The sequence below is a fragment of the Marmota marmota genome, unplaced genomic scaffold (assembly GCF_001458135.2).
Source record: "Marmota marmota marmota unplaced genomic scaffold, marMar, whole genome shotgun sequence".
Taxonomy (NCBI): Eukaryota; Metazoa; Chordata; class Mammalia; order Rodentia; family Sciuridae; genus Marmota; species Marmota marmota.
This window is the reverse complement of record NW_026000019.1, coordinates 7,895,881-7,921,767: the sequence shown is the minus strand read 5'-3', so window position 1 is coordinate 7,921,767 and position 25,887 is coordinate 7,895,881. Positions and strand designations below refer to the sequence as shown.

General features: G+C 37.2%; 1 protein-coding gene across 2 annotated transcripts in view; it reads left to right on the top strand.

Annotated features, from left to right (window-relative positions):
- The window catches only part of Pla2g4a (phospholipase A2 group IVA), a 129,557-nt gene extending 104,130 nt beyond the window's left edge, over positions 1-25,427 (top strand). For both annotated transcript variants that reach the window (XM_015491688.2, XM_048809822.1), the window contains exons 15-18: positions 3,836-4,020; positions 14,204-14,399; positions 15,893-16,050; positions 24,839-25,427. In XM_015491688.2, coding sequence (XP_015347174.1) covers positions 3,836-4,020; positions 14,204-14,399; positions 15,893-16,050; positions 24,839-24,970 — 671 coding nt within the window. In that variant the 3' untranslated portion in view covers positions 24,971-25,427. The remainder of the gene's footprint in view (positions 1-3,835; positions 4,021-14,203; positions 14,400-15,892; positions 16,051-24,838) is intronic.
- Positions 25,428-25,887: the final 460 nt, after the last annotated feature.

Genomic DNA, 25,887 nt, shown 5'->3' with positions numbered 1-25,887 from the left:
TTGGGTTTTAAAACCAAATTATTCTCTCAGAGCATTGAAATCTATAAAGAGTCCAGTTATTTTCCTCTATAAAAAAAGGAAGACCCAAGGAAATAATTCCATCCTTTTTGTCTAAAATGGCTCAGCAGATCTGGGATTGGGACAACGGTCTCTTGGCCTTGTTCCTAAGCCTTTCCCTTCTGTTACACATCATCCCCTTTGGTTTTGTTAGTCATTGTCTTGCTGATGTAAGGATGGAAGTTTTCTTTCTGTAGAGTTTATTGCATCTGCCTTACGTGATCACTTTGCCAACATCACTCCTCTATGGTTGCACAGCATGAGTTCTGCACTCCACATTTTAACAACTTCCTGGTAGTTGTGCAATATTTTATGTGGATTTGGTACCATTAGGAGTATCGGCTAAAAAAGCAGAATTCCCAGTAAAATTTTAATTTAAAACAATATGTATACTGTATACAAATAATACATGTGCAGTACTTACAACACTTGGGACATACTTAGATTAAGCAATTATTCATTGCTTATCTGAAATGAAGATTAAATTGGGCATCTTGCATCTTCATTAGCCAAATATGGCAACCTTAGGGAGTGTGCTTTGTTAGTTTTCTCACTTTCACTTAAATTGTTCTACATTAAAAAATTTTTTTTTTACTTGTGGATGGACACAATATCTTTGTTTATTAATTTATTTTTATGTGGTGCTGAGGATCAAACCCAGTGCCTCACATGTTTGAGGCAAACGCTCTGTACCACTGAGCTACCCCTGCCCCTCCCCTCGCCACAGCCCTTGTTCTACATTTTCATCTTCTTTCTTTCCTTCCTTCATTCTTGTATTCACACAGTATTTACAAGAAAGTACATTGTGTTTGGCCCTTAGGATCCAATAGTCAACAAGACAGATGTAATCCTTGCTCTTATTAAGATTATAATCATTTGTCCAACCTTCCTTGAAGTTTTGATTCATGGATGGACATTTATGCTTTGTTTAACAATGATAGAAAAATTAAGTAAAACTAAAACCAGCAGTGCTGATCCCGATGGAGGTGTAAGCCAGCAGGGATACAGCTACCTTAATTGAGAATAAAGCTGCAAACCAAGAATATGGGTAGAATATAGATATTTTTCTTTATATATAGGGTTTGGAGAATAATAGTTGTCCATCATCTTGTCGGACACTTTTTTCATTTGATGCCTTTTGAAAGAATAGTTATGAGCAATTTTCATAAAATAATAGAAGAAAATATAAAATTTCAGTCATCTTAAATGACAGTATTATATAGACTAAAAATTTATTTTTTATATATTTTGAAATGTTCTAACTAAAATTATTTTAAATCAATGGTATTTGGAAAGCAATTTGAATTTCTTAATGTGTACCTCATTAAAATTACGTTTTACTCATTTCATATTTATTCAATTGAATATATATATGTATGTGTGTGTGTGTGTGTGTGTGTGTGTGTGTATATATATATATATATATATGTATATATACGCCATATGTATATGGGGTACTAATTTTGGTAAAAAAAAGAAAATTAGTCAGTTCAGTAATAAATCCACTCAGCTTTATTGTTTACATACCAAAATTGCTCAAAATAATTGCATTTTAGACCAAGTTAGTTGAATGATTAGTGCTTTTTCAGAAAGTTCTTTCCTAAGATAAATCCTGTTTATCTCCTTCTGTCATTTTCAAGTTTTAGAATGATCATATGTTTGGAATTAAAATTAAAAGATTTATTACAAACATCATTTCAGTTCAAAAAGTTTTCATTAAAATTCCTATTTATTATACACCTAAAATGCCAAATTAAAATATTTACTTTTACATAGCCCCATTCAAAAAAATAGAGACTTTGAAAAATTAATCTAGACATTTTGATGAACAAATATTATATTTTAGTTTACCCTCTGGTGATTGCTTCTACAAATTTAAAATTTGAATGCCTTAAAACAGTCTCTCAACCTAAGTGGAAAAAAGTGTGCTATTTTGTGCCTATTACTTCACCTTGCAGAAAATAAGATAAATTATAAGATGATAAAATTCCCCTCATTAGTTTATTGCAAAATAATTTAAGATCTGTAGAATCTGATTTCAGAGTAGCCATTTATTGGTTACATGACTTCTTTCCTGTTTACTTTTTGTGTTTATATTATTTACAGTGACACACACCAGCTGGAATAAGAAATCAAGGCATGAGTTAATTTAGGCTAGTGTTCAAAACACAGGCATCCAAATATTTAGACATTGTAAATTGAGTCTGTTCGATGTATTTATAAAATGACAATCACAAATACCCACAGCTGAATGACTTTTTGTAAATGTCACATAATTATAAAACACAGTTATGTTTTCATACCTATCAGAAAATCTGATTAACTCATTCACACTTTTGGAAATTTGTATGTTTTAAATTATAAGAGAATGTTCTTTCATGGTGGCATTTATTCAACTCTCTGATTTTTGAGTAACTGTTATGCAATAAATTGGGTCTAAGTTCAAATACATTTGGAAAAATTGACAACTCTGTCTCCCTCTTCACCTTGAGATGGGATGCTCTGTTGAGTTTAAATGCTTCTTAAAGGTGCTTCAAATATAGTACTTTAAAAGCAGACTAGTGTCTGATGTGAGTGTCTCTGTTCTCCTGTAGTAGGCTGTCTGGAGGTTGGCTGGCCTTCTTTACAGACATGTGGGAACAATGTGTGAACAAGGAGATAGCAAAGCAGATGCCTGGCATTTCATTTGGTTCAAATCAAATCATTTGGTTCAAATCATTTTTTCCTCCAGGAATTGAATTAGGACTACCACATTTATATGTGAAGAATAGCGTAGTATCAGTATTAATTTTTTTCCCCACAAAGTTAACAATCCTTAGATCTTGATGCTTCTGAGATCCCTGATCATCTCCATTCATTCTCTTTCTATTCTAGCCACTAGGTCTTCCCTCCCCATGCTGCCCCCTAATCTTTAGTTGACCAGTTCTGTATCATTTTTCTCACTTCTGCTCAAGGTTTTCTTCTCAGAGAGCGCTCTCCTGAATGTCTAACTGGCTACTTATTAGTATATTTCTGTCTGTTATTTTCATTGCTATATTTGTGTCCATCTGAATTATCTTGCCAACATATTTATTTACTGATTTATTGGAAGTGTACTTAGAAAATAAGCTCCAGCAGAGCAGAGTTGTGTCTAATCCATTCAGTGCCCAGAATTGTGCCTGAATAGTGGTAGAAAATACATATTTGTCAAGTGGGTTGGCGGGGCTACTTTCTTGAACTCTTTCTTGGGCTGCTTTCTTGGACTCTGATGTTGTAGTGGGATATGCGCTCCACCTGTGGCACAGTGGGAATTGCTTGAACTGCCACTCCCCAGTTTTGTCACCCTAGAGGTGACTTTTAAACACTTTGCCCTCCATTTATAGATGTTCCCTCCCTCACCTGTCTGTTAAAACAATTAAACAAGATCATATATGGGGAAATGTTTTGAAACCAGTAAAAACCTCTGTAATGGGACATAAAGCAGTGAAAGAGGTCATAGCTTAGGGTCAAGGCAGCGACTGGGCTGAGTTCGTATCATGCATTGTCCCACTGAATCCTCTCAGCAACCTTATTTGGTAATTACTCTTATTCTGATGTTGCGGATGAAGGGATTTAAGATTTAAAGATGATAATTAAATTGTACATTTGTCAAAGTTAGAATCATACCCAGCTCTATTGTCTTCCAACCCCAAAGGAAAAACATAGGGAATTCTGTTTTCAAATTTAAAACAAATGTTTTTGTATCTTAAATAATGTCAAATGATCACTTAATTTATTCTTATGTTTTTTTTTTCTTAAGATCCAGATGAATTTGAGCAAATATATGAGCCATTGGATGTAAAAAGTAAAAAGATTCATGTAGTGGACAGTGGGCTCACATTTAACCTGCCATACCCCTTGATCTTGAGACCTCAGAGGGGCGTTGATCTCATCATCTCCTTTGACTTTTCTGCAAGGCCAAGCGATACTAGCCCTCCGTTTAAGGTAAGGAGGCTTTATATAGTATTCCACTCTCTACTGTGTTCTCTTACAAGCCTTATAGATCTCTTAGTTCTCTTGACCCTAAACTTTATTCAATAGAGACCTCTCAAATGCCATCATTATTCTTGGGGCTGGGGATGTGGCTCAGTGGTGCTTGCCTAGCATGCATAAGACCCTGGGTTAGATCCCCTGTGCCTCAAAAAAAAAAAAAAAAAATTATCCTTCTTGACTTCCACTCATATAGTTAAAGCTTTTAGTACTTAGTACATTCTTCTAATAAGAATACTGCCTCTGGTGTATTCTATGGATTTGTTTCCATTTATATTGCTTCCCCAGTGAGCTTATTCAGGTCTAGAACACAGCCGTGTATGTGCATTTGTTTCATTTAAATCATTATAATTGCCTTGTAAGCATTGGCCAAATTGTGTGTATTTAGGACATTTTTAGTAAGAGAACGAATAAACTGCTGTAAATGTGATGGAGTTTTTATATGTACTGCATAGATTAAGAAATAGAAACTCAAATTCATGAAGTGAAACAAGCCACCATCTCCCAGCCAGGAGGAGTCAGGATTCTGACAGCACATCTGGTTTTCTTTCTATCATACTGTGAATAAGCTGCTCTCAAGACTAATAATGATTACGATAATACTCTTTAAATATATGGAAAACTCACATTTTCAAAATGCATTAATATTTGATTTTTTTGAGGCTGTTGATATTATTCAGACAAGGAAATAAGGATTGATGACATAAGATCTCATCAACAAATTGTGTATATTATAGAAGATCGGGTTATGAACATATTGGTGTATCCTGGAATCAACAGAGAAATAAATGAAATAGAATGCAAATGAGCACATTTGAGTGATTGGAGTGATCTGATCGGAAGGGACAGATATTAAACGCCCCTTAGGAGGGCTTTAGGGGAGAATTTAAGACTGGATGATAGGACATAGAGAATCAGTGGAGGGTTTCCAGCAGACAAATGATATCATGAAATTGGAATTTTATGATGATTAACCTAAGGGTGGAAAGTAGGATGAGTTGGAACATAGAGGGCAAAGGATTAAAATTAAGATATATTTACCATAACCCAAGCATAGGATTATGAAGTGTTACACCAAGTCGGGCGACTGTGAACACCAAGAGCAGAATTTGATGACCCAAGAGGAACCAGTGGGGAGCTGGGTTACAACGATGACTCCAAGATGCTAGCTTAGAAGCTGGTCTAGTGGTGGGAGACACTATATTATTCATTTCACCAACGGGGGTGTAAATGTCAAAGCTGTCATTTTATACATGAATCAGAGCTCCGCTACTGCAGTGAGTTGATACTGAAGGGGGGTTTTAGAATACCACAGTGTACTACTAAAAAGATGCCTATTTTGGAGTTGCTTTAAAATGTTGATTCATTATTAGTGATTGAGAAGAATAGCTGAACATGGTGGCACAGGCCTATAATCCCAGCACCTCGGGAGGCTGAGGCAGGAAGATTGCAAGTTTGAGACGAGCCTGAGCAACTTAGTGAGACACTGTCTTGAAATTAAAAATTCTCCTGTTGGAAGGAAGGAAGGAAGCAAGGAAGGAAGGAGAGAAGGAGAGAAGGAGGGAGAGAGGAAGAAAATATACTTGCAAAATATATGAAAATTTTAGAATATCCTCCAAGTACTAGACAACAACTACTGGAATTTCGTTTTTTTCTTTGTGTGTACATGTGTCTGATAATGTTTTGCATTCTGCTTCTTTCTTCTTATAACCCTATTGTGATCATTTCCCATGCTATTAAATATTTTTAAACAAATTTAATTGTGGGGCTCTGGTTGTAGTCCAGTGATAGAGCACTTGCCTAACATGCATGAGGCTCTAGATTCCATCTCCAGCTCTGCAAAAACAAAACAAGCAAATAACAACCACCACTTACCAAATATGATTAAAATGGCAAATGGTAAGATACACACACACACACACACAAACACACACACACAGATACATATGCAGAGATCCCGTATATCTAATATACACACACACATGGGATATATACATGGGATCTCTGCATATGTATGTGCAGGATTTTATTTAACATTGTTCTTTTTCAACTTTTAGATTATGATTTTGCCATTTTTTTCTATAATAACATCCTTGCACATGAATCTTTAATCAAGCTTTTATTATTTCCAAGCTTGGCTGCTAGGTACATATCCATTTATGGCTTTTAATAATTCTAGATTGCTCTTTGGAGAAGATGCACCAATTTATATTACTGTATCTGTATATATGAGTCCTTGTTTCACATATCTTTCTGACATAAAAAAACCCAACTACTATTGTAACTACAGAACTCTAATTAAAAAACAAAAAAAGAGGGAGAGAGAGAAAAATATTAAGAACAAAGTTCAAAAAGTTGTGTGATATGTTAGAGGCAATAACCCCACATTTGGGGTTGGGGTGGTGGCTCAGTGGTAGAGCACTTACCATGCACATGTGAGGCACTGGGTTCCATCCTCAGCACCACACAAAAAATAAAAATAAGTTAAAAAAGTTTTTTAAAAAGTGAAAAAAAAACCCCATGGTTTTGCTTCAGTTTTCTTTCTTAAGAGACTAAATAGTTTGTCATACTTACAACTTTCAATTGGGTTGTTACTGCTGTGCTATTGATTATTAAATATTTATTTTATGTCTTAAATATACTAAAGTTTGTCATTTTCTAAATATTATTAGTTAAAGATGTACACAATACCTTTGTCTTACTTATTTCTATATATTTTTGGTACTGGGGATAGAACTCAGTGGCATTTGACCACTGAGCCACATCCACAGACATAAAATATTTTGTATTTTATTAGAGACAGGGTCTCACTGAATTGCTTAGCTCTTCACTATTGCTGAGGCTGGCTTTGAACTTGCAATCTTCCTGTTTCAGCCTCCTGAGCTGCTGGGATTATGTGGTGCTAAGAATCAAACCTGGTGCCTCACAGGTGCTAGGCTAGCACTCTACCACTGAGCCACAACCCCAGCCCACTGTGTCATTTGAAATAAGATTGTTTTTATTGCTGGTGATTTGTTGACTGAAGTGCTTAGGTAATGATTTCTCCATTGGTTTTATTCTTGAAATTCATACTTCTTACTAAGGTCAGTTACATATGGAGTGATATTATTCTTTTTATGTTAGTCTTTAAAAATATTTTAATTTGTTGATATTTCTAAATATATTTGACATGTAATAACATAATCCCCTCTAGGCTTTTTTTTTTCCAACATGATTTTGTGATGCTTCCTTTATCATATACTGCATCACTATTAAGGGGAACAAGGATCTATTTTGTGTTTATCTCTGGTGCATCCATTAGTCTATGTGAAAATCTGACATGTGAAAAATCTAATGCCAAATAAGATATCTAATGCTAAAATAGGATACTTACTTTAGGTATAGGATAGTAGGTTTGAAAATTGGTGAGGAATCTACGTGAAGTTCTTTTGATAGGAGAGGACAGCACCACTGTAAGAACTGGATATTAGCAATATGATTGTAGTAGGATAATTAAACAGTGAATCGTTTTCTTGTTTTTTGAGAACCAGATATGGACGTAATTTTTTCAACAATGTGTAGAGCATTTGTTTGATGAAAAGTTACAATCATTGACTTTATTTCATATTTATTTATCTAGCATTTCATAACTGTAGCATTTTGTAAGTATAGTTAAATCTCAATTTTTATCAAGAAGATATAGAAAGATGAAAATCGTGGTTTTTAATAAAGGCAACCATAGTTTATGTTACATCTGTGTTATAACTGACCTTGAAAGTTAGTGTTTTTTTTTTTTAGGTCAGAGAGTACCTTAATATTTGTCTGATATAGAGTCTCCCTATTAACTTATCTAAGAAAAGAAGCTCTGTGTTTAATTTATCATTTTTTTTTGTTAATCTTTTAGTAATTTAGATATATACCATGTAAATTAGTTTACCATCAGGATCCATCCAGTGACAATCCTGATGGGCTTTGTCTTATAATTTGGCTGAGAAAATAAGGCAGAATATTCAGACTCAAGTCTGAAAAATAAACAGAATGTGAACTTAGTGGGAACAGGTTTTTGGGTTTTATTGAAGGGCAAGTAAGCTAGGAATACAGAAGAGTTCAGAGTTTAATACTGAAGAGTTTTTCCCTTTGATCTTACTAAAAGTTCTTTTTTTTTTGGCACCAGGGATTGAACATAGGGGCACTTGACCACTGAACCACATTCACAATCCATTTTTTAAATTTTATTTTGAGACAGGGGATTGCTAAGTTGCTTAGGGCTTCACTAAGTTGCTGAGCTAGTCTTGAACTTGGGATCCTCTTGCCTCAGCCTCCCGAGCCACTGAGATTGCAGGTGTGTGTCACTGTGCCCAGCCAGAGAGAATATTTTTTAGTTATTATTCTACAAATTATGTTACATTATGTTGCCATATACTAGGCATATATCTGGCTCACTTTTGCAGTGCTCTTTTAATGCTTGGTTAGTGATCAGAAGCTAGAACAATGGGTTTTATTCCCTAAAATTAAAGGAAAAAAGGAAAGGAAGAAGGAGAAGAGAATGTAAAGAGAAAGGAGAGAAGGAAGAAATAAGGAAGGACAATGAAATGACTTCACAAACTAAATTTATCTCCCTATATTTCATTCAGGGTCAAAATTCCATTAAAATCCATAAATAAAGGAAAATAATCTGTTTTCCACATTAATCTTATGTTTTTACTGACATGAGGGCATGACCTGTTCTAGAATCCTTATATATGCTTTACTTATAATTCTTAGGTTGGGTCACATCATGGCCAAACCGGTCTAAGCATTAGCTTTGTGGGCACTGTTCCTCCATACTCAATAAGGGAAGTGTACAGTTCTAAATGTCATACTTGCAGATGGGCATCTTATATTTGCTGGAGTTGCTGTAACAAATCACCTCAAACAAGGTGGCATAAAACAGCAAAAACATGTTTTTTCACACTTCTGGAGGCCCAAAGTCTCAAAAAAGGTGTCAGCAGACCTGCTTTGTGATAGAATTATTCCCTGTCCCTTCTGGCTTCTGATGGCTCTATGTGTTCTATGGCTTGGCGTTCCAATACTCTAATCTCTTCTATAAGAACAATTATCATTGAATTTAGGGCCCACTCATATAATCCAGGATGATTTCAACTTAATATCCTTAACTTAATTGCATTTGCAAAGAACCTTTTTCTTAAGTTAGGTCACACTTAAAGGGCCTGTGTGTTTAGGACATGGATTTATGTTTTAGGGAGACATCCTTCAACCCACATAGGTCATTAAGGATCAAATGTCTTGTGCTGGTAGATATACCCAACCTTGATTTCTCCAACACTGATTTTTGTCAGTTTATAGTAACCTTGTTAGAAGAAGCAGCGAGAACATTGAACTCTGGTAGCTGTTTGAATAAGCCTATCTACAAATTCAGCATAAGGTTCATTAGCTCCTTGTATTACCTTAGATAATTGAACTTGTAAACCTCCATGTCCTTGTAAAGTCTTCCATGCCTTAATTGCATCTGCAGCAATTTGTGCGTATACGCCAGGATCATATGCAATTTGTTGCTGCTGATCCTCATAAGGTCCCTTTCCTAACAACATATCTAGATTTCTCTGAGGATAACCAGCTGCTGCATTTCGCCTAGCCGTCTCCTTGCAAAATTCCTCATTGGCAACCTTCCATAACAGGTATTGTCCTCCATTTAGCACAGCTTTACACATATTAGCCCAATCTGCTGGCGTCATGTTCAAGTTGTTAATGGATTCGACCATGCTTACAGTGAAGGGTGCTTGAGGACCATAGGTTGTTACAGCCTCTTTTAGCTGCTTCACTGTTTTGAAATTTAAAACTTGGTAAAATCGCTGCCCTCCTGCCTCAAATACAGGGCATGTTAATATTTGAGATCTTGTCTCAGGATCCCAACTATCAACTGCGGGGGTTGGGGACCTCCCAGCATATGGAGGTGGCCTNACAATCCTCCTGCTCTTGAGGCCGATTGGCTGGGTCACGTGGGCGGAGCCAAAAAAAGTCCCCCAATGAGCAGCTCCGTGGTCTGAAAGGGCAGGGAAACAGTCCAATGAGCATCACCGCAGAGGAGCCAATCAGCTAGATGTTGCTGGGGCCGAGGAGCCAATCAGCTAGATGTTGCTGGGGCCGCTGTGAGCCAATCATCAGCCGGCAGCTGGAAGTTTGCTGGCAGCTGGAAGTTTGCTGGGGCCCCTTTGGCTGTGGCTCTCAACATTCTTAAGTTAGGTCACACTTAAAGGGCCTGTGTGTTTAGGACATGGATTTATGTTTTAGGGAGACATCCTTCAACCCACATAGGTCATTAAGGATCAAATGTCTTGTGCTGGTAGATATACCCAACCTTGATTTCTCCAACACTGATTTTTGTCAGTTTATAGTAACCTTGTTAGAAGAAGCAGCGAGAACATTGAAGTGCTATGTCTAGTCTATACACTATTGAGTTTAGAAAATTCTTTTCATGCCTTTTGCATTATGAAGTTCTTGAAGCCCAATATCAACATGTTTTTTAATGGAAGTGAGAGGGACCAGAACCATAAAATAATGAATTCTACGTTGTAGTTTCCATCTGTTGTCTATTATAATAGTTGCTTTGATAATTTCTGGTGATATCTTTGTTTTATTTTATTTTATTTTATTTTATTTTATTTTTTTAGAGAGAGAGAGAGAGAGAATTTTATTATTTATTTTTTAGTTTTCGGCGGACACAACATCTTTGTTTGTATGTGGTGCTGAGGATCGAACCCGGGCCACACGCATGCCAGGCGAGCGCGATACCACATGAGCCACATCCCCAGCCCCGATATCTTTGTTTTAAAGATTACATTATTATAACATCCCTCTCCCAATCTTGAAAATCAGTTTTATATAATGAAAACATCTGAGAATAGTAAGAACATATCCTGTGTTTGCATACAGATAAAAATCTCATCTTTAGTGAAGAGTTAAATTACTTTTTGTGTATATGCATTTATATAGATAGAGGTTTTGTATGTTTAAAAATATACATTTATATGCTTACACATGTATTTATATAGATTGCTATATGTTTATGTTTATATATATATATATATAAAAAACAAATGACATGTGTATACCAGTATGCCATTCCTACTATAGTTCGGGTATATTTCTGTTTTTTTCCACCCCTTCAAGATGTTTTAATCATGTTTGGTACTTAAAAATGAGCACAAACATTTTACCAAGTATCACTTTGAAGGATACCTTCCAATTTTTTTTTTTCTCTCTAGAGAACCGTTTTTAGTTGGTGTTATGTACATTTTCCATAAATGAGTCTGTGGAAATGAGAAATATCCAGGTCTCAAGCAATAGGAATGCACAGTGATAACAGCACAGTTTTGGCATACTGCTGGCATTTATGGTACAGCAATCTTTTTTTATTCCCTGCCTTCTTCTAAAGCTTTTTTTGCAAACTAACGGCTTTACTCATAGTCTGGGTCATTGTTTCTCAGTCCCTCCAGAGACATCAGAAAGGAGACGGTTTTTCCATGCCGTAATCACAGTCCGTAGTCATCAGTGTTTAATCTTTTCCACATCAGAATCACAGAGAAAAAGGGAAAGTCTCCATCCCTCCTGGATCCCAGTGTAGAATTATCTATCTAAAAATAGCCGGACTTTTCCCTCACGTAATTCCCTTTTCCTCTTCCTCTACACATCCACGCATCTTGGGTCACCTTTGAGTCATGTTTGTAAACACTAGAAAGCTCTTTCTTTTTCTTCCCCTCTCTCGCAGTTGCTTCATAGTGTGAACTTTTGGTTTTATTTTGATGTTGAATAATCATGGGTGAATAATTGTGAACGGTGCTAGACAAGAAATAACATGCTGATTAATTCAGTTGAACAGGGGGTGGAAAAGAGGGTCAATGATAAGTTTTCTCAAGTTTCAAACAAGAAATTACTCATATAGATATATGGGATTAGGGACAAAACTTTACTGTATTTAGCATGTCAGTTTATGAAGCAAATGTTTTCATATCCATTTAATCTTTTGTTCTCCTGGATTTCTGTTTCTTTGTAATGGGATTGAGAGGGTTGATCAGCTTAAAATTTCCGGCATTCCAGAAGCATTAAGATCAGCCGAGTTGAATGAAATGTGTATTTTTCTGAGTTTAAGGTACTAGTTAAAGGCACTTGTTTTCCCTGACTCTAAATTACTGGGGTTTTTGTGTTTTCTATCTGACTTAATTGTCATAATGGTCCTGTGGAGAAGATTCTAGTATTGTCTTTATTTTACAGAGGTGGAAAATAAGGAACGGATGACCTCTGGAAGAGGCGGGGATTGGGAGCCATAGTGAATAGCTCAATCCCTGTGGGTTGTTACAATCCTTACAGTGTGATTAGGGGTGTGTTGTTGTATATTGCAAATCCCCCCAAATAACTTGTTCCCTGCTGAGCTCTCGTAGCTATGCAGTTTGCCTTGGGTCATCCAGCCAGCAAGTTGAGGCATCTCCTTAAGGTGTGCTTTCAGAGTGCAAGCCGGGCACATGGCTGTCCATCATGATTCCCACCTCCCTCCTACTATACTATATCTATTCATCTCCCCACTGACTTGTAAACTCTAAAGCTTCAAGGACCACCTCTGCCTTGCGCCTAGAACATGAAAGGTGCTGAATAGTAATTGTTGAGTGAATTAACAAATACTCTGAGGAAATAGTCTGGGTATACTGCATAATCTTATGATCACTTTTAAGTTTGTCATAGCATTTATAGCAATTTTAGATTTGCGTGGTTATATAATGATTATCTCTCATGCACAGGCTATATATCCCATAGTAAGAAGAGTCAAGAATGTTTTACTCACTGTTAGGACCCGGCTCTTAGCATGGTATTTAGCTACTAATGATTACTATTGAACAGATCAATTTGGTAACAAGAATATTCTTTAAAATTTAAGATTCTAATCATGGTTCCCCCCAAAATCTCCTCTAAGAGTTTCTCTAATACTTATTTGTCTCTTGTCCTTTTCTTTTTCTTCTTTGTTTTCCTGACTTTTTTTCTTCCATATTTTTCTTCTAACACAATTTATTTATTAAATATTTGTTTAGCACTTAATATATGTAAGCACTCTTCTAAATACTAGCTAATCTATTTAATTCTAATTGCAATCCCATCAGATATGTATTGGTATTATTTTTATCCATAGTTTATATTTGAGGATATTGGGGACGGAGACATTAAAAAACATGTCCAAGGCCACAGAGCTTGCATTTGGACTAAGGCCTCTGACCCTAGAGCCTGTAGTTTACACTATGATATTCTGCTTCTTACTTCTCTCTCTACCCCTGAAGCTGCACATAAATGGAAATGAGTTCCATTAACCACATCTCTCCATATTGGTTTATGTTCTCCAAGTTTAAATATATACATATTTTTTCTTTCTTAGGCACTAAGTCAGGTAAGACAACCTAACCTCAAATCTACATTTCTCGAAAACATGCATTTCTTGGTCAGGGTACATGTGAACAACTGCAGATCAGCTATGGTGGCTCTGCCCATGTGCCTTCTCTTCCTGGTGGGGAAGGACCATCTTCTGATTAGGAAGGTGCTGAGTTGTGTGGTATCATACAACCTGCCACACCTTTGATGAAGCTCAGGAAGCTCTGTTAGGTCTACTCTTGGCCATGACACATGTGATAGCAACATGATCAGGCCAGAAGCTCAAATTCTTTTTCATAAACAAAAGGAAAAAAAGCTGATTTAGAGAGAGTCAAATATTTTTATGGGCATAAAATGAATCAATTTTTAATTTTTTTAATACTGAGATGGAGATGATATAGGTTTAAAATCCAGTAACAGAGGGATCTGCATTCTATATCATTAGACTTTTTCTTAACTCCTAAGGGTTAAAAAAATCATTTAAATGGTTATAAGTACTCTAAATCCATTATGTATACACATATATATGTATATATGTGTTTGTATACATATATAAATATAATTATCAATACTGAGTTTGCTTGTAGAGTAATTTTATAGATTTTTGAGATTCATGGGCTTCTTGAAGGCAGGATGTATATATCCTGGTGAAGAGCACTCTGCTAGCAGATAGTAGACCCCCAAGGAATATGGAATGATGAAGACTGAGAATGAGAATTCCCAATGCATCTTTCTCTTTTCCCCATAGGAACTTCTACTTGCAGAAAAGTGGGCTAAAATGAACAAACTCCCCTTTCCAAAGATTGATCCTTATGTGTTTGATCGGGAAGGACTGAAGGAATGCTACGTCTTTAAACCCAAGAATCCTGATGTGGAGAAAGATTGCCCGACTATCATCCACTTTGTTCTGGCCAACATCAACTTCAGAAAATACAAGGCTCCAGGTATCCTTGCAATAATAATATATTTCCTAAAACAGAAAACAGAAATCTGGCAGGAGAACAAGACTGCTATTAAGCTGATATTAAGCTGTTTCACAATGGCCCTGTTCTACCAGCTGTTTCAACAATGAGTGCATCTCTTACTTTGTTAAACAGCTACCATCTCTAGACTGCAAGTACCTTTTTTTCCCCTGAAGGTCACTCAAAGATGTAGAAACTGAAGCATTGATTTACTAGCTCAGCAAAAATCTTTGAGACTTTATTCCAAGACTTTGGAAGATGCGGCTTCTGGTCAGTTCATGTCCTTGTCATAGTGATGCTAAATATTTTCCATATCACCTTCATGAGAGAGATCTTATTTCAGAAAAAAATGATGCAGAAAACTCAGGAAATTCTAACTGACCACAAAATCAATGTCATCTAACAACAAAAAATGGCTAGCAAATTCAGGTCGCCATGTTTTATTTCATGGAAAATGAGAATCAAGTTCAAGGAATAGCTGTTTTGTTTTACCACATCCAGAGTAGTCTTTGACCTTCTCTGTATCCTAGAAAACACTAATTAACAAAAGCAGATCTACAGGTTGATAAACAAGATGCTTAAGGTCTTAAAAATAATCATAATATTTTAGGACTACAAAAGGTAGTTTTTCATTTTGTGAATGGAAAGATAAAACACAGGGAGGAGGGATAAGAGAAACCTGGAGAAGCTGGTCTTTTCTAGATTTCTCACGGAGAAAAAGGATCATTAGGAGTGGAGTTTGTTGTGAGATATACCTTGTCATGGAAGAGCTACTGGCTGGTATTTTTGGTTTTAAAGTAGTGGAGCACTTGAAACCTAAAGAATTGTCTCTGTTAATCCTCAAATGAGCAGTTGGCGTGTGTGAGGCCAACCTATAGTCAGATCTCTGTGGCTTGAAGACAGTGGATAACGTTTTGGTTTGGGCTCTCCCATGAGATGATTCTGAGAAAAGAGTTCAATTATAAGTTAGTCAGAAGGAAGTGGGGAAGTGATAGAGGGAAGAAAGGCAGACGACAGACCATGTGCTAGTAAATTAGATACCACACAGGGGAACTTGACCTTCCTGGGAAGGTCTAGGAAGTTATATAGAACCTATGCCCCAGAATCATGCTTCCTCCAGGCATGGGAGCATCGGTGTTTATAGATCAACTCCCTAGAGTCTTTGGTTGACTGCTGCCCAGGGCAGAGTGTTATTTGTCAGGAGCTCCAGTCTGATGGTAGTGGGCAAAGCAGCCTTCCACACTTTTAGAGAGGAAGAAAAACCCAAGGCACAAAAACACAGAGACTGGCAGTTGGAAAGTGTCTGTTCATAACACACAGAAATGATTAATTTAGGGATATTACAGATTACGTGGCCTCTGTGGAGCCTCCCCATTGCTATCTTCACGGCTCTTAGTATGTATTATTCCCTGGGTTTTAGAGGTGTTTCATACTTTTCAAAATAATGCCATCTGTAACTGTTCTCTGACATTTAGGTGTTCCAAGAGAAACCAAGGAAGAGAAAGAAATAGCAGACTTTGATATTTTTGATGACCCTGAATCACCCTTTTCAACCTTCAACTTTCAATATCCAAATCAGGCATTCAAAAGGCTGCATGATCTGATGCACTTCAATACCCTGAACAACATCGATGTAAGTATCTCCTTGTGACTGTTGGTAATGTCAACCTGCTTTTCATGTCACGTGAATACAGCAATACCTCATTATAGTTAATCAAAAAGAAAATTAAGGTTCATGAATGACTACTCAAAATTTAACACTCCTCATGAATTATTTTACTAATCTCCAGAAGAACCCTACAAATTTTACCAGATTAATACCTCCAAATTACCAGAGTCTATGTTTTATACTCTTATTTGATTGAATGACAGTTAATACTCGTCTTCTTTCCCAAAGTATCCAGGGTATTCAACACATGATAAGATAAATTATAAGGAATAAAAATGATGAAAAGGAACTAGGAGAGTAGGAAAGTGCCTGTAATCAGGAGTATAATGAATCTGCAAAGATATCATGAATTTTAATGAATATATTCATGCTTTTAAATGGTTGAATTTTGTGGATCTCAGGAATGTAAGCAAATGTAATAGCCTGCCCCATTTTTTAGGCCTTGAGATAGCAAATGTGCTTTGCTTTAGAAACTCTAGAAACAAGCTGTTCTTTTCAGTATAAATCATTCCTATCACCAGCACATCTGCTGCTAAGATTTTGTGTCTGGTAAGATTCTTCAGCGTAGAACTCAACATTTAGGAGTGCTATTGTGTAATGGAGATCACTGGCTCCTCGTCCTAAATCATAGTGTCTGATTAACAATTATCAGTTGTGAAATCTCAAGTCTGTTGGCCTCTTAGGTTTCATACATTAGTTTAAAAAAAAAAAAAAGGAATAAGAGTAAAAGGAAAGAAATTAAATGGAGAGAGAAAGGCATCCTGTGTTGAGTCAGTGTGAATGGCCCAGAGGAACTCATAGGGTGTGCGTAAGTGTTCTGTTTATATGAATTTAACTAGATTTTGTGAGCTAATGGAACTCTGGCGCATCTAGTTAGCTTGATTATTGAGTTTGCCCTGAGACTACTAGTGATAAAGTGTGTGCCATTGTGGCAACTGTATCAGAATGTTTATGAATCATTCTTTAATTTTTATAAATGAGTGAAATGTTTCCCAATAAGCATCAGTTTCTACAACCCTAAAATTCTTTTTTTTCAGCCTGTATATGCAAATTTATGATTAATGTAAAACATTTTTATCAAATTTTATAGCATTAACCGTTTTCTTAACATTAACATATTTCTTCCCCCTTTTAAGAAATCTTACAGTGGACATCTGAAAGCCTTGTGAATTAAAGACTATTAAGGAAGAAATCAGTATTTTAATCAATGACATCAAACAAATGTATTTTATAAAACCCCATGGTACTAAAAGAGAAGAAAGCCAAGGAGTTATATCACAGTAATCCTATTTTACCAGTGTGAATCCAATAAAATCAAAAGTATATATTCTTAGGGATAAATGTATTAAATTTGATAAGTCATCCTAGAAATGGAAAGAACTAGATTATAGGAATATATAAATATCTTATTGAACTTGGAAAACACACACATACGCACATACCTTAAATGACTGTTGTTTTCAATTCTGGTTAATATAAAACCTGCTAAACTGTTTGCTACAAGGAATGATACAGTTCTAGTTATACATTTTACAAGAATTCTTCTAAGTAATTTTTGACACGCAGATGAAGAATTGAAAGCTTGAACAAAAATAGACTGAATTCCAAAATAACTCTCAACTTACAGCTTATCAAATGTTGATTTTTCACAAACTATTAACTAAACATTTATTTTTATTTTTTGGTACCAGGGATTGAATCCAGGGGCACTTAAACACTGACCCAAATCTCCAGCCCTTTTTTTCATTTTGAGGCAGGGTCTCGCTAAGTTGCTTAGGGCCTTACCGAGTTGCTGAAGCTTGCTTTGAATTTGGTATCCTCCTGCCTCTGCCTCCTGAGCTGCTGGGATTACATTTGGGCACCACCCTGCCCAGCAGCTAAACATTTTAAATTGCTTTACTAACATTTTTGGAATGGTATGTACAGGGGAAGGTCATGGGATTTATATCATCTGTAAATCCTAGATGAGCTACTTGTGCAGCTTTGAATAAGCTAGGCAAACTCTTTGAGCCTCAATTTCCTCATCTCTAAAGCAGGCGAAATAGGACCTACCCCAATAGCAGTAGTGAGTTTTTAATCAGGTGATGTGTGAACAATGTCCTACAAACAGTGTTCAACAAATGGAAATCTTAGCTATACACATCCATATTCTGTATCCTTGAAGGTCTGATGTAAATATACCCCAAGACCTTTGCAAATGTTTAGAATTTACAAAGTAGACAAGCTTGTACAGGTAATGACAGCTGAGGCAGGAAGAAATATTTTTTCAAATGAATGAATGGAGGCTTTCTCCTAAATTCCATGACCATTGAGACGTATGTTCAAGTGATACCCCGCCCCCCGCCTTGCTGTATGTGTGTATGTGTGTGGTATTCAGGTAAAACTTTCCATTTTTATTGACATTTTCTCTCTCCCTCCATACACTTTAACTGGAAAAAAATAATAAAAGTGACAGTATATAAAAAGCATCAAACTTTTGCTGAGGTTTAGATGCTGGGCAGCGTATTAGGTTTAGATGCCAGCCAGATCTCTCACGCCCACATCATCTGAACAGAGCAGAGTACTGATTTATATTTCAGCAACATAGCACGTGATCTGTCAGGGTTGTTTGCAAATAGCAGACTCTCAGAATCTTGGCAAAAATCATTTATTGGCCAATCCCAAGAAGACAGTTTTTGGCTTGTGCCTGTATCCACTGTGGCTTAACGTTTCCTCTTGGGTTTACTCTCTGACCTGAGTCGGCTCGGAAATTGCTGCCCTGTCCCTCTACGCTCCTGTTGCTCTGTTTTCCTGGGCCATCCTAGCTGGCGGGTGTTGCCCATGCTCAGTTCCAGTTTATCTTTGGAGGACTGTGGCTCTGCTTTTGCTCACTTGGTGACAGTGTTCTGGGTTTCTTTTTAGCATTAGATTCCTGCACTTACTCAATCGTCCCGAATTCCTATCCAGTGAACTTCTCCTCAATGCTTTTACAATTACAGTGTCTCATGGTTTTTTGGTTTCCTTGTTAAAAACTTATAGTGACTTATACTGGTAGACATGTGGTATGTGGGAGATGCAGAGGCTTTGGAGTCAGACCAAATTGGATGTTTAGATCCTTTCCCCGCTGCCTTTTCGGTGGGTGATCTTGGGCGTGCTATTTAACCTTTCCCTTTCTTCATTTGTAAGGGGAAAGGATGATACATACCTTAAGGATCAAGATGGGGCTTACGGGCTGGGACTGTAACTCAGTGGTAAATCACTTGCCTTGCTGTGTGAGGCACAGGGTTTCATCCTCAGCACCACATAAAAATAAATAAAGATATTGTGTGTCCATCTACAACTAAAAAACATTAAAAAAGAAAGACGGGGTTTAAGTGAAATAATAAAACTTAAGGACCTGTCATGTGATAAGCACTTGGGAAATTGAAGCAGTTAATATAATTGTGGCAATCATTTATGTTAGTGTCCATATTCTCTTCTGCTTTTAATTATAAATTTGAAGCCCTTTTAAAACAGTGAGGCTCCTTCTTTACTTTGTATCCTACAGAGATACTGATCATGACATCTGGCACCTAAGATAAATATGCAATGCATTTTTCATGGTTGACTTACTGGGGGCAGCAAGGGTCCAGATACAAGGTGCTGTGGCTGGAGGTCAAGTTCCTCACCATGGGGAATCTACATGTTGTACCCTGGTCACATAGCGTGACTGCACCCCCCATGTATATACCACTACCTTGGTCTGGAGGGAATATGACAGCTGAGACTTTTTTTTTTTTTTTTTTTTTTTTAGGACCCATTGATTTAGCAATCACATGTTTTCCAGTCTCACTGGATCAACATGTTTAACTCAGTCGCAGCAATTCTAAGAACCCATGTCTCAGTTTATTCGGCATATACTGATTATGTGTAAGATGAACTTTAAGACTGTTTTCTCAAATAATTTTACAAACTGTTAAGTAGTAGATGTTATTTAAAATGAGGTAAAGTACATATCCAGAAGTACTGGCACCTAATATTTAATGATATTTCATCATCTTAATGGAAGTAGCTGGGTCCCAGTCAAGGTTCTTGTCTTTTCAAAAATAATTTGGAAGTTTCTCATTATGAGGCCCTAATATATTAGGCCTGTAGGGGCAGAAGTCTGTGATTCCTTTCCTGACCATAACAATGGGTGATAGCCGACACCCCTACACCAAAGAGAAGTTAACAAGAGAAAAGCGGAATCAATTTGTTTGATCCTAGTTTTACATGTCATGGGAGCCTTCAGAATCAAGACTCGAAGACCCCAGGTGAACTCCCCATTTTGATTCCTAGGTTTCATGAAGCGTGGACATCTGTGTAGAAATCTGTTTCTGTAAAAAGGGTGTGGACTAATGCTGATAGACTGAGCAGGGAAACCCAGCAAAGTCTGGTTCTTCTTGGCCTCTCCCAGCATTATTTTCTCCTAGTAGAGGTAGGCCCCATCTGAAGTGGGGTCCTGTGATCTACTCTCAGACCCAGGTAGGTAGAGACTTTCTTTATGGCCAGCTCTAGACAGAAAGGCAGGGGGTGATTAGGCTTTCATGGCTTGCTTTGGGGAAAAGGAGTTCTAGTTCCTATAACCCACTTGGGAGGAATCCAGTCTCTATGACTTGCCTGGGTACAGTAGGCAGTGGAGACGGGAGCAGGAGACTGGAAGAGGAGAAGAATAGCTTGCTTCTGAGGCCTTCAACCTGGGGTCTTATTTTGTGTGTGTGTGTGGGGGGGATGAAGTACTGGGGATCAAACTCGGGGGCATGCAACCTCTGAGCCACATCCCCAGCCTTAGTTTGTGTTTTATTTAGACATAGGGTCTCAATAAGTTGTTTAGTGCTTCGCTTTTGCTGAGGCTAACTTTGAACTTGTGATCTTCCTGCCTCAGCCTCCCAAGCTGCTAGGATTATAGGCCTGTGCTACGGCACCCGGCTGGGTTATTGTTATTAAGTTCCAACAGGTCCAACTAATACTATATGTGATCTCTTTGATCTCATTCGGTCATTAGTCCAACATGTGTTTATTGAGCATCTGCTATGCTGAGTGATGTTTTAGGTAGTAGGGATAGAGCAATACACAGCATTAAAAGGACAAGAAAAATTTTGAATGATTAATATTAGGCAAATATTCCCCCCAAAAGGCTTATCAGTCAGAACTGCCTATGAAGACAGTGGTGTGTCGTGTGTGTGTGTGTGTGTGTGTATGTGTTTAATTTATGGGTGAAGAAATTGAGTCATAGAGTATTTAAGCAGATTGCTGGAAATCACGATTGTGGGGAACTGAGACACCGTCAAAGGTCTTTTCTCACTTCTGAACAATCTGTCTTGCAAGTGGCCTTCTTTCCCAGTGTTCCTTGAACGTAGCCTCCTTTCCCGCAGGCCAAGCAGTTCTGAGTGTGTCCTCCACGGCCACAGCCTTCCATCTGTGGCCTTGCTCTGCGATCGTTCACTGGGAAAGCTCAGTCTGTCCTCCCTACTTGTATAAAACCCTGCCTGTCCTTCAGCCCCAATGTCATTGCCCTCTTGAATTATACCTTATTCTGTGTGATTCACCTTCAGGGTTCGCTTTCTGTGTATTTATCAATTTTGCAAATGTGTTGCATGAGCTAAGTATTAGGATAAAAAATGACAAGGTGAACATCCCTGCTTTCAAGGCATTTCAATTCCTTTAGGGAAGGCAGCCATTAGCTCCCCAATTCAGTCATTTAGATCAAAATATCTACTCGTATTTTCCTATATTAGTAATCTTTTGACTCTGTAAAGGTTTTATTTGGTCCTTAAATTAGTTAAACCAACATAACCATATTTGCTTCCATCAGAAATCTGCTATATTCACGAGTTCAAAAGTGGTCTGTGTGAGTGACGCTTCTGGGGTGTTTGCTGCCACTTGGGGCCCTGCATGGATTCCCTGGTGGAGGCAGTGATCCCAGCAGGATTATATTAGTAATTTTTTTACTTCTCTATCAAAATATACCACAACTTTTTCTCTTAGGCTACATGTGCGTGCGTGCGTGTGTGTGTGTGTGTGTGTGAGAGAGAGAGAGAGAGAGAGAGAGAGAGAGAGAGAGAGAGAGATGCTGGGGAGAACAGGCAGACCATAGTGTACGTCAGGCAATGCTCCCCCATAGAGCTACACACCTATCCCTCATATTTTGTTCTATAGTAAAAACTCAGTATTTGTTTATGGATCATTTATAATCTCAACTCTTCTAATTTGTACACTTTGGTGGCAGAAAATCAGTTTTCATGTTTTTTTTTTTAAACTTTTGATTATCTTTCTAATCTTCTATCTTTATTGCTGAAGATTCAAGGAAACTGGTTTGATGATAAGAAAGCTATGGAATGGCACAAGTAAAAGATGACATGGGTCATGTCTAGGGACAGGCAGAGGGGATGGATAAAGTGAGATGTGAGGGCTGTTTATCACTAGGGGATGATCTGGAATCTTGATGCATTTCATGGAAGAACGAAAGAGGAAACTACATATAAATAATATGATGCCTATAGTCCAAATTTTAAAAAATTGAGACTCAAATTTGACATAGTGCCTTGTTTGGGTTCATCTAGTTGTACCAGGAAGCATTCCCAAAAGTTTAAATTTAGCAATTTATCTAGTTTAATTTAGTTTTACATCACAGAATTACTAGTCTCAGGAATTGGATTATGTTCTGCTGTAATCGTAAAAGCCTGTTTAATGGTTTCATAGTATTGATGTGCCACCTAGTGGTACAGTTTGTACTTGCGTCTGCATGTTTTGGATTTTTTTCAATGTTATAAATGTGTGTCTTCCTTTATAAGAATGACCCATTTACTAGGAACATCAGCTGAGGTCCTATTATGGTAAATTCACTAGTTTGTGATATTGACATTGCTGATTTTTTTGGTTGCTCTCACAAATTCATTATAAAGGAATTGACAGACGTCAATTACTGTTGACCGAAGTCTTTTCTGTTTCAAAGCTTTCTAAGTGTTTGAAAAGTAAAGAGTTGATTTTTATTTTGCTTTATGATTCTGTGCAGTGAGGGCTGATGTTTCTCTGATAACTCTGAAAACTGGCCAATTGATAAACTTGCTGACATGGATTTCTAGGAAAAAACAGATTAAGTTTGAAGGGCAGAATTGATTTGCTGACTAATAAGCTCACTCCATCCAATAAGCCCACTCTCTGTCCTCTACCTGATATGCTCATTGACTGTATTTCTTATAGCCTCACTTCTAATTTAGAGCTCCTAATTGTCAGTACATCATCAGACTAAAATTAGCAACAGGAATCCCCAGTACCAATAAATAAACACATACATAAATAAATCCCCCTGGGCCTTACACAACCAAGAAGTGATTGAGCCTGGATGCCTTTGGCCAAGTCTCCTTCATGGGTCTGAAGTACATCCTGAAATCACAGAATTGGTTATGTCTCTCTCACTCATGGGAAAGTAGGGTCAGCAAATACCTGCTTTACTTAAAAGACTCAGTAAGATTTGAGCCCATGTTCTTCAAATGATTTTATGTTTTATTTTTTTTTAAATGCATCTATAAGAATCGCATTTCTATGATACATCCCTCTTTCTGGAATATGATTACTGGCTGTTTGAAGTTGGAACACAGAGAGTCTTGATTACTGGGCCAGATTTAAAGTTACAGAATGTCAATTACATGTTAGCACCACTGAGGTCTCAGGTCCCTCTACCTCAGGCATTGGACCATGCTTGCCCAGTAAGCTTGTGGGGATTGAAAACTCTGTAGTACATGTCTTCAAGATGGGTCACACCAGCTTTGAAAGGGAAGACGTCCTAGGTCCCAAGCCACTCATACTTGCCAAGTATTCCTACCTGTGGTACAGGGCTGAAGCACATGGGGAGTGCCTTAGTATTGCTGAACAGTCCTTGGGGTAGAGAATAAAGGGACTTGTGGAATAACCCTTTGTCTTGCCTCTGTGTCTGGTGCCCTGAAAAGACTATTTTGTTGATTGTTAAGATGAGCTCCTGCAGGGCTATCCAGGAACAAAGTTTCCTGATTTTCACAGGGTCCTACAACAGCAGTAGGGCCCTGTTTTCCAAAACCCCTTTCCATTGCTCTGTAATAAGCACTCACATGAAATTCCAAAGTAGACAAGCTTCATACCAGCAATAGTATCATGATTACTGCTATAAATTCCTAGAGGCTGTATCACCTGTTTTATTCTAGTCACCCCACTAATATGAGCATACATAAAGATTATTCTGAGTCAAAAATAGCAAAAGCATTTTTCATCAATGAAATGACAAAGTAGGGTGCTTCCTAGCTAGAGGACACCCAAGCTCTCTACTTGAGAAGCAGGGCAATTTTCAGCAATGCCTGTTCTCCCCACTAGGAGGCGTCTTACTTCCTTGTGATCACACATGCTCTCTTGTCAAAAACTGCAAATATGGATTTAGTGATTGTTTACTTCCCTCACATCATCACCTTCCTTGTGAAGGACAGAACAATTACAAATTCATCATGTTACAAACACTTTGTTCTCAACTTCTTTAAAAAATCTGAAATGCTCTCTAGAGTATTTTTTGGTCTTGGGAACCTGGTGGGGGTGTGTGTGGGAGTAGCTGGGTATAAGTCTAGTAAGAGTGAAATGGATGGCAGTTGAGTTCAAATATGTATGCATGACATGTATTTCTCTCATATTTATTAATGAATACTCCAAAAAAAATGATCAGTTAGATTCTCATTTCAATCCCATTGATGGTCAGGGGAGTTCATTCTGTACCATTTGTCTCCATTTGCAGGTGATAAAAGATGCCATTGTTGAGAGCATTGAATACAGAAGACAGAATCCATCTCGCTGCTCTGTTTCCCTCAGTAACGTTGAGGCAAGAAAATTTTTCAACAAGGAGTTTTTAAGTAAACCTCAAGTATAGATGGAAAGAGCCGTGGTTTCTGATGCTACATTTGAAATTCCATGGTAACTGGATTTAAAAGCACAGTACAGATAGAGACTGGCTGATACTTACAGTTGCAGTTATTGAGCTGCCTGAGAATGCTATTTCTATGAATTAATTTGGTAGGTGGACAAATGATGTTGTTTATATACAAATATGCTTAGTGTCAGTTTCTGTTAGTTTGAATTTTCTGATGTCGATGTAGGGACATGTACCGGATTTTAAAACATTCCTCACCAACCTTTGTATGTGTGCTCTTTTTACAAATGTGGTTTTCTTTTTTAAGATATTTAAAAGTTTAGTAAGAAAGACTGTCCATTGTTTGTGAATGTTATTCACTGACTAGAAATTTTTTTCATGCCATGAGACAACACTATTTTTTATTTATATATGTATGTATACATATATCAAATAAATGCATTAGTATGCAAAATTAGCAAGATAACTGAGTTTTGTTATTTTTTGTCCATATTTTTTATTGGTGCTCCATAGTTGTGTATAAGAGAGGTATCTATTGTTATATCTTTGTACATGCACACAATATACACTATGAGTTAGTCAATATCATTCCCCAATAGTTCCCCTTCCCCTACTTCCTCCCTCTTCCTGTCCCTTTGTCCTACTCTACAGATCTCCCTCTGATTTTCATGATACTATCCTGCATCCACCCTTCTTTTCCTTTTGCTTCTCTAGCTTCCACATGTGAGAGAAAACATAATGGCCTTGACCCTCTTAGTTTGGCTTATAAAACTTCATATATACATGACATTTTTAAAACAAAAATCCATATATCCATTGATGGATTCCTGGGCTGGTTCCATAGTTTGGAAATGTTGTTATTCTTTTTAATGAGATATTACACCTTTGTCATGAAAGACTTTCAGATTCACTGCTTT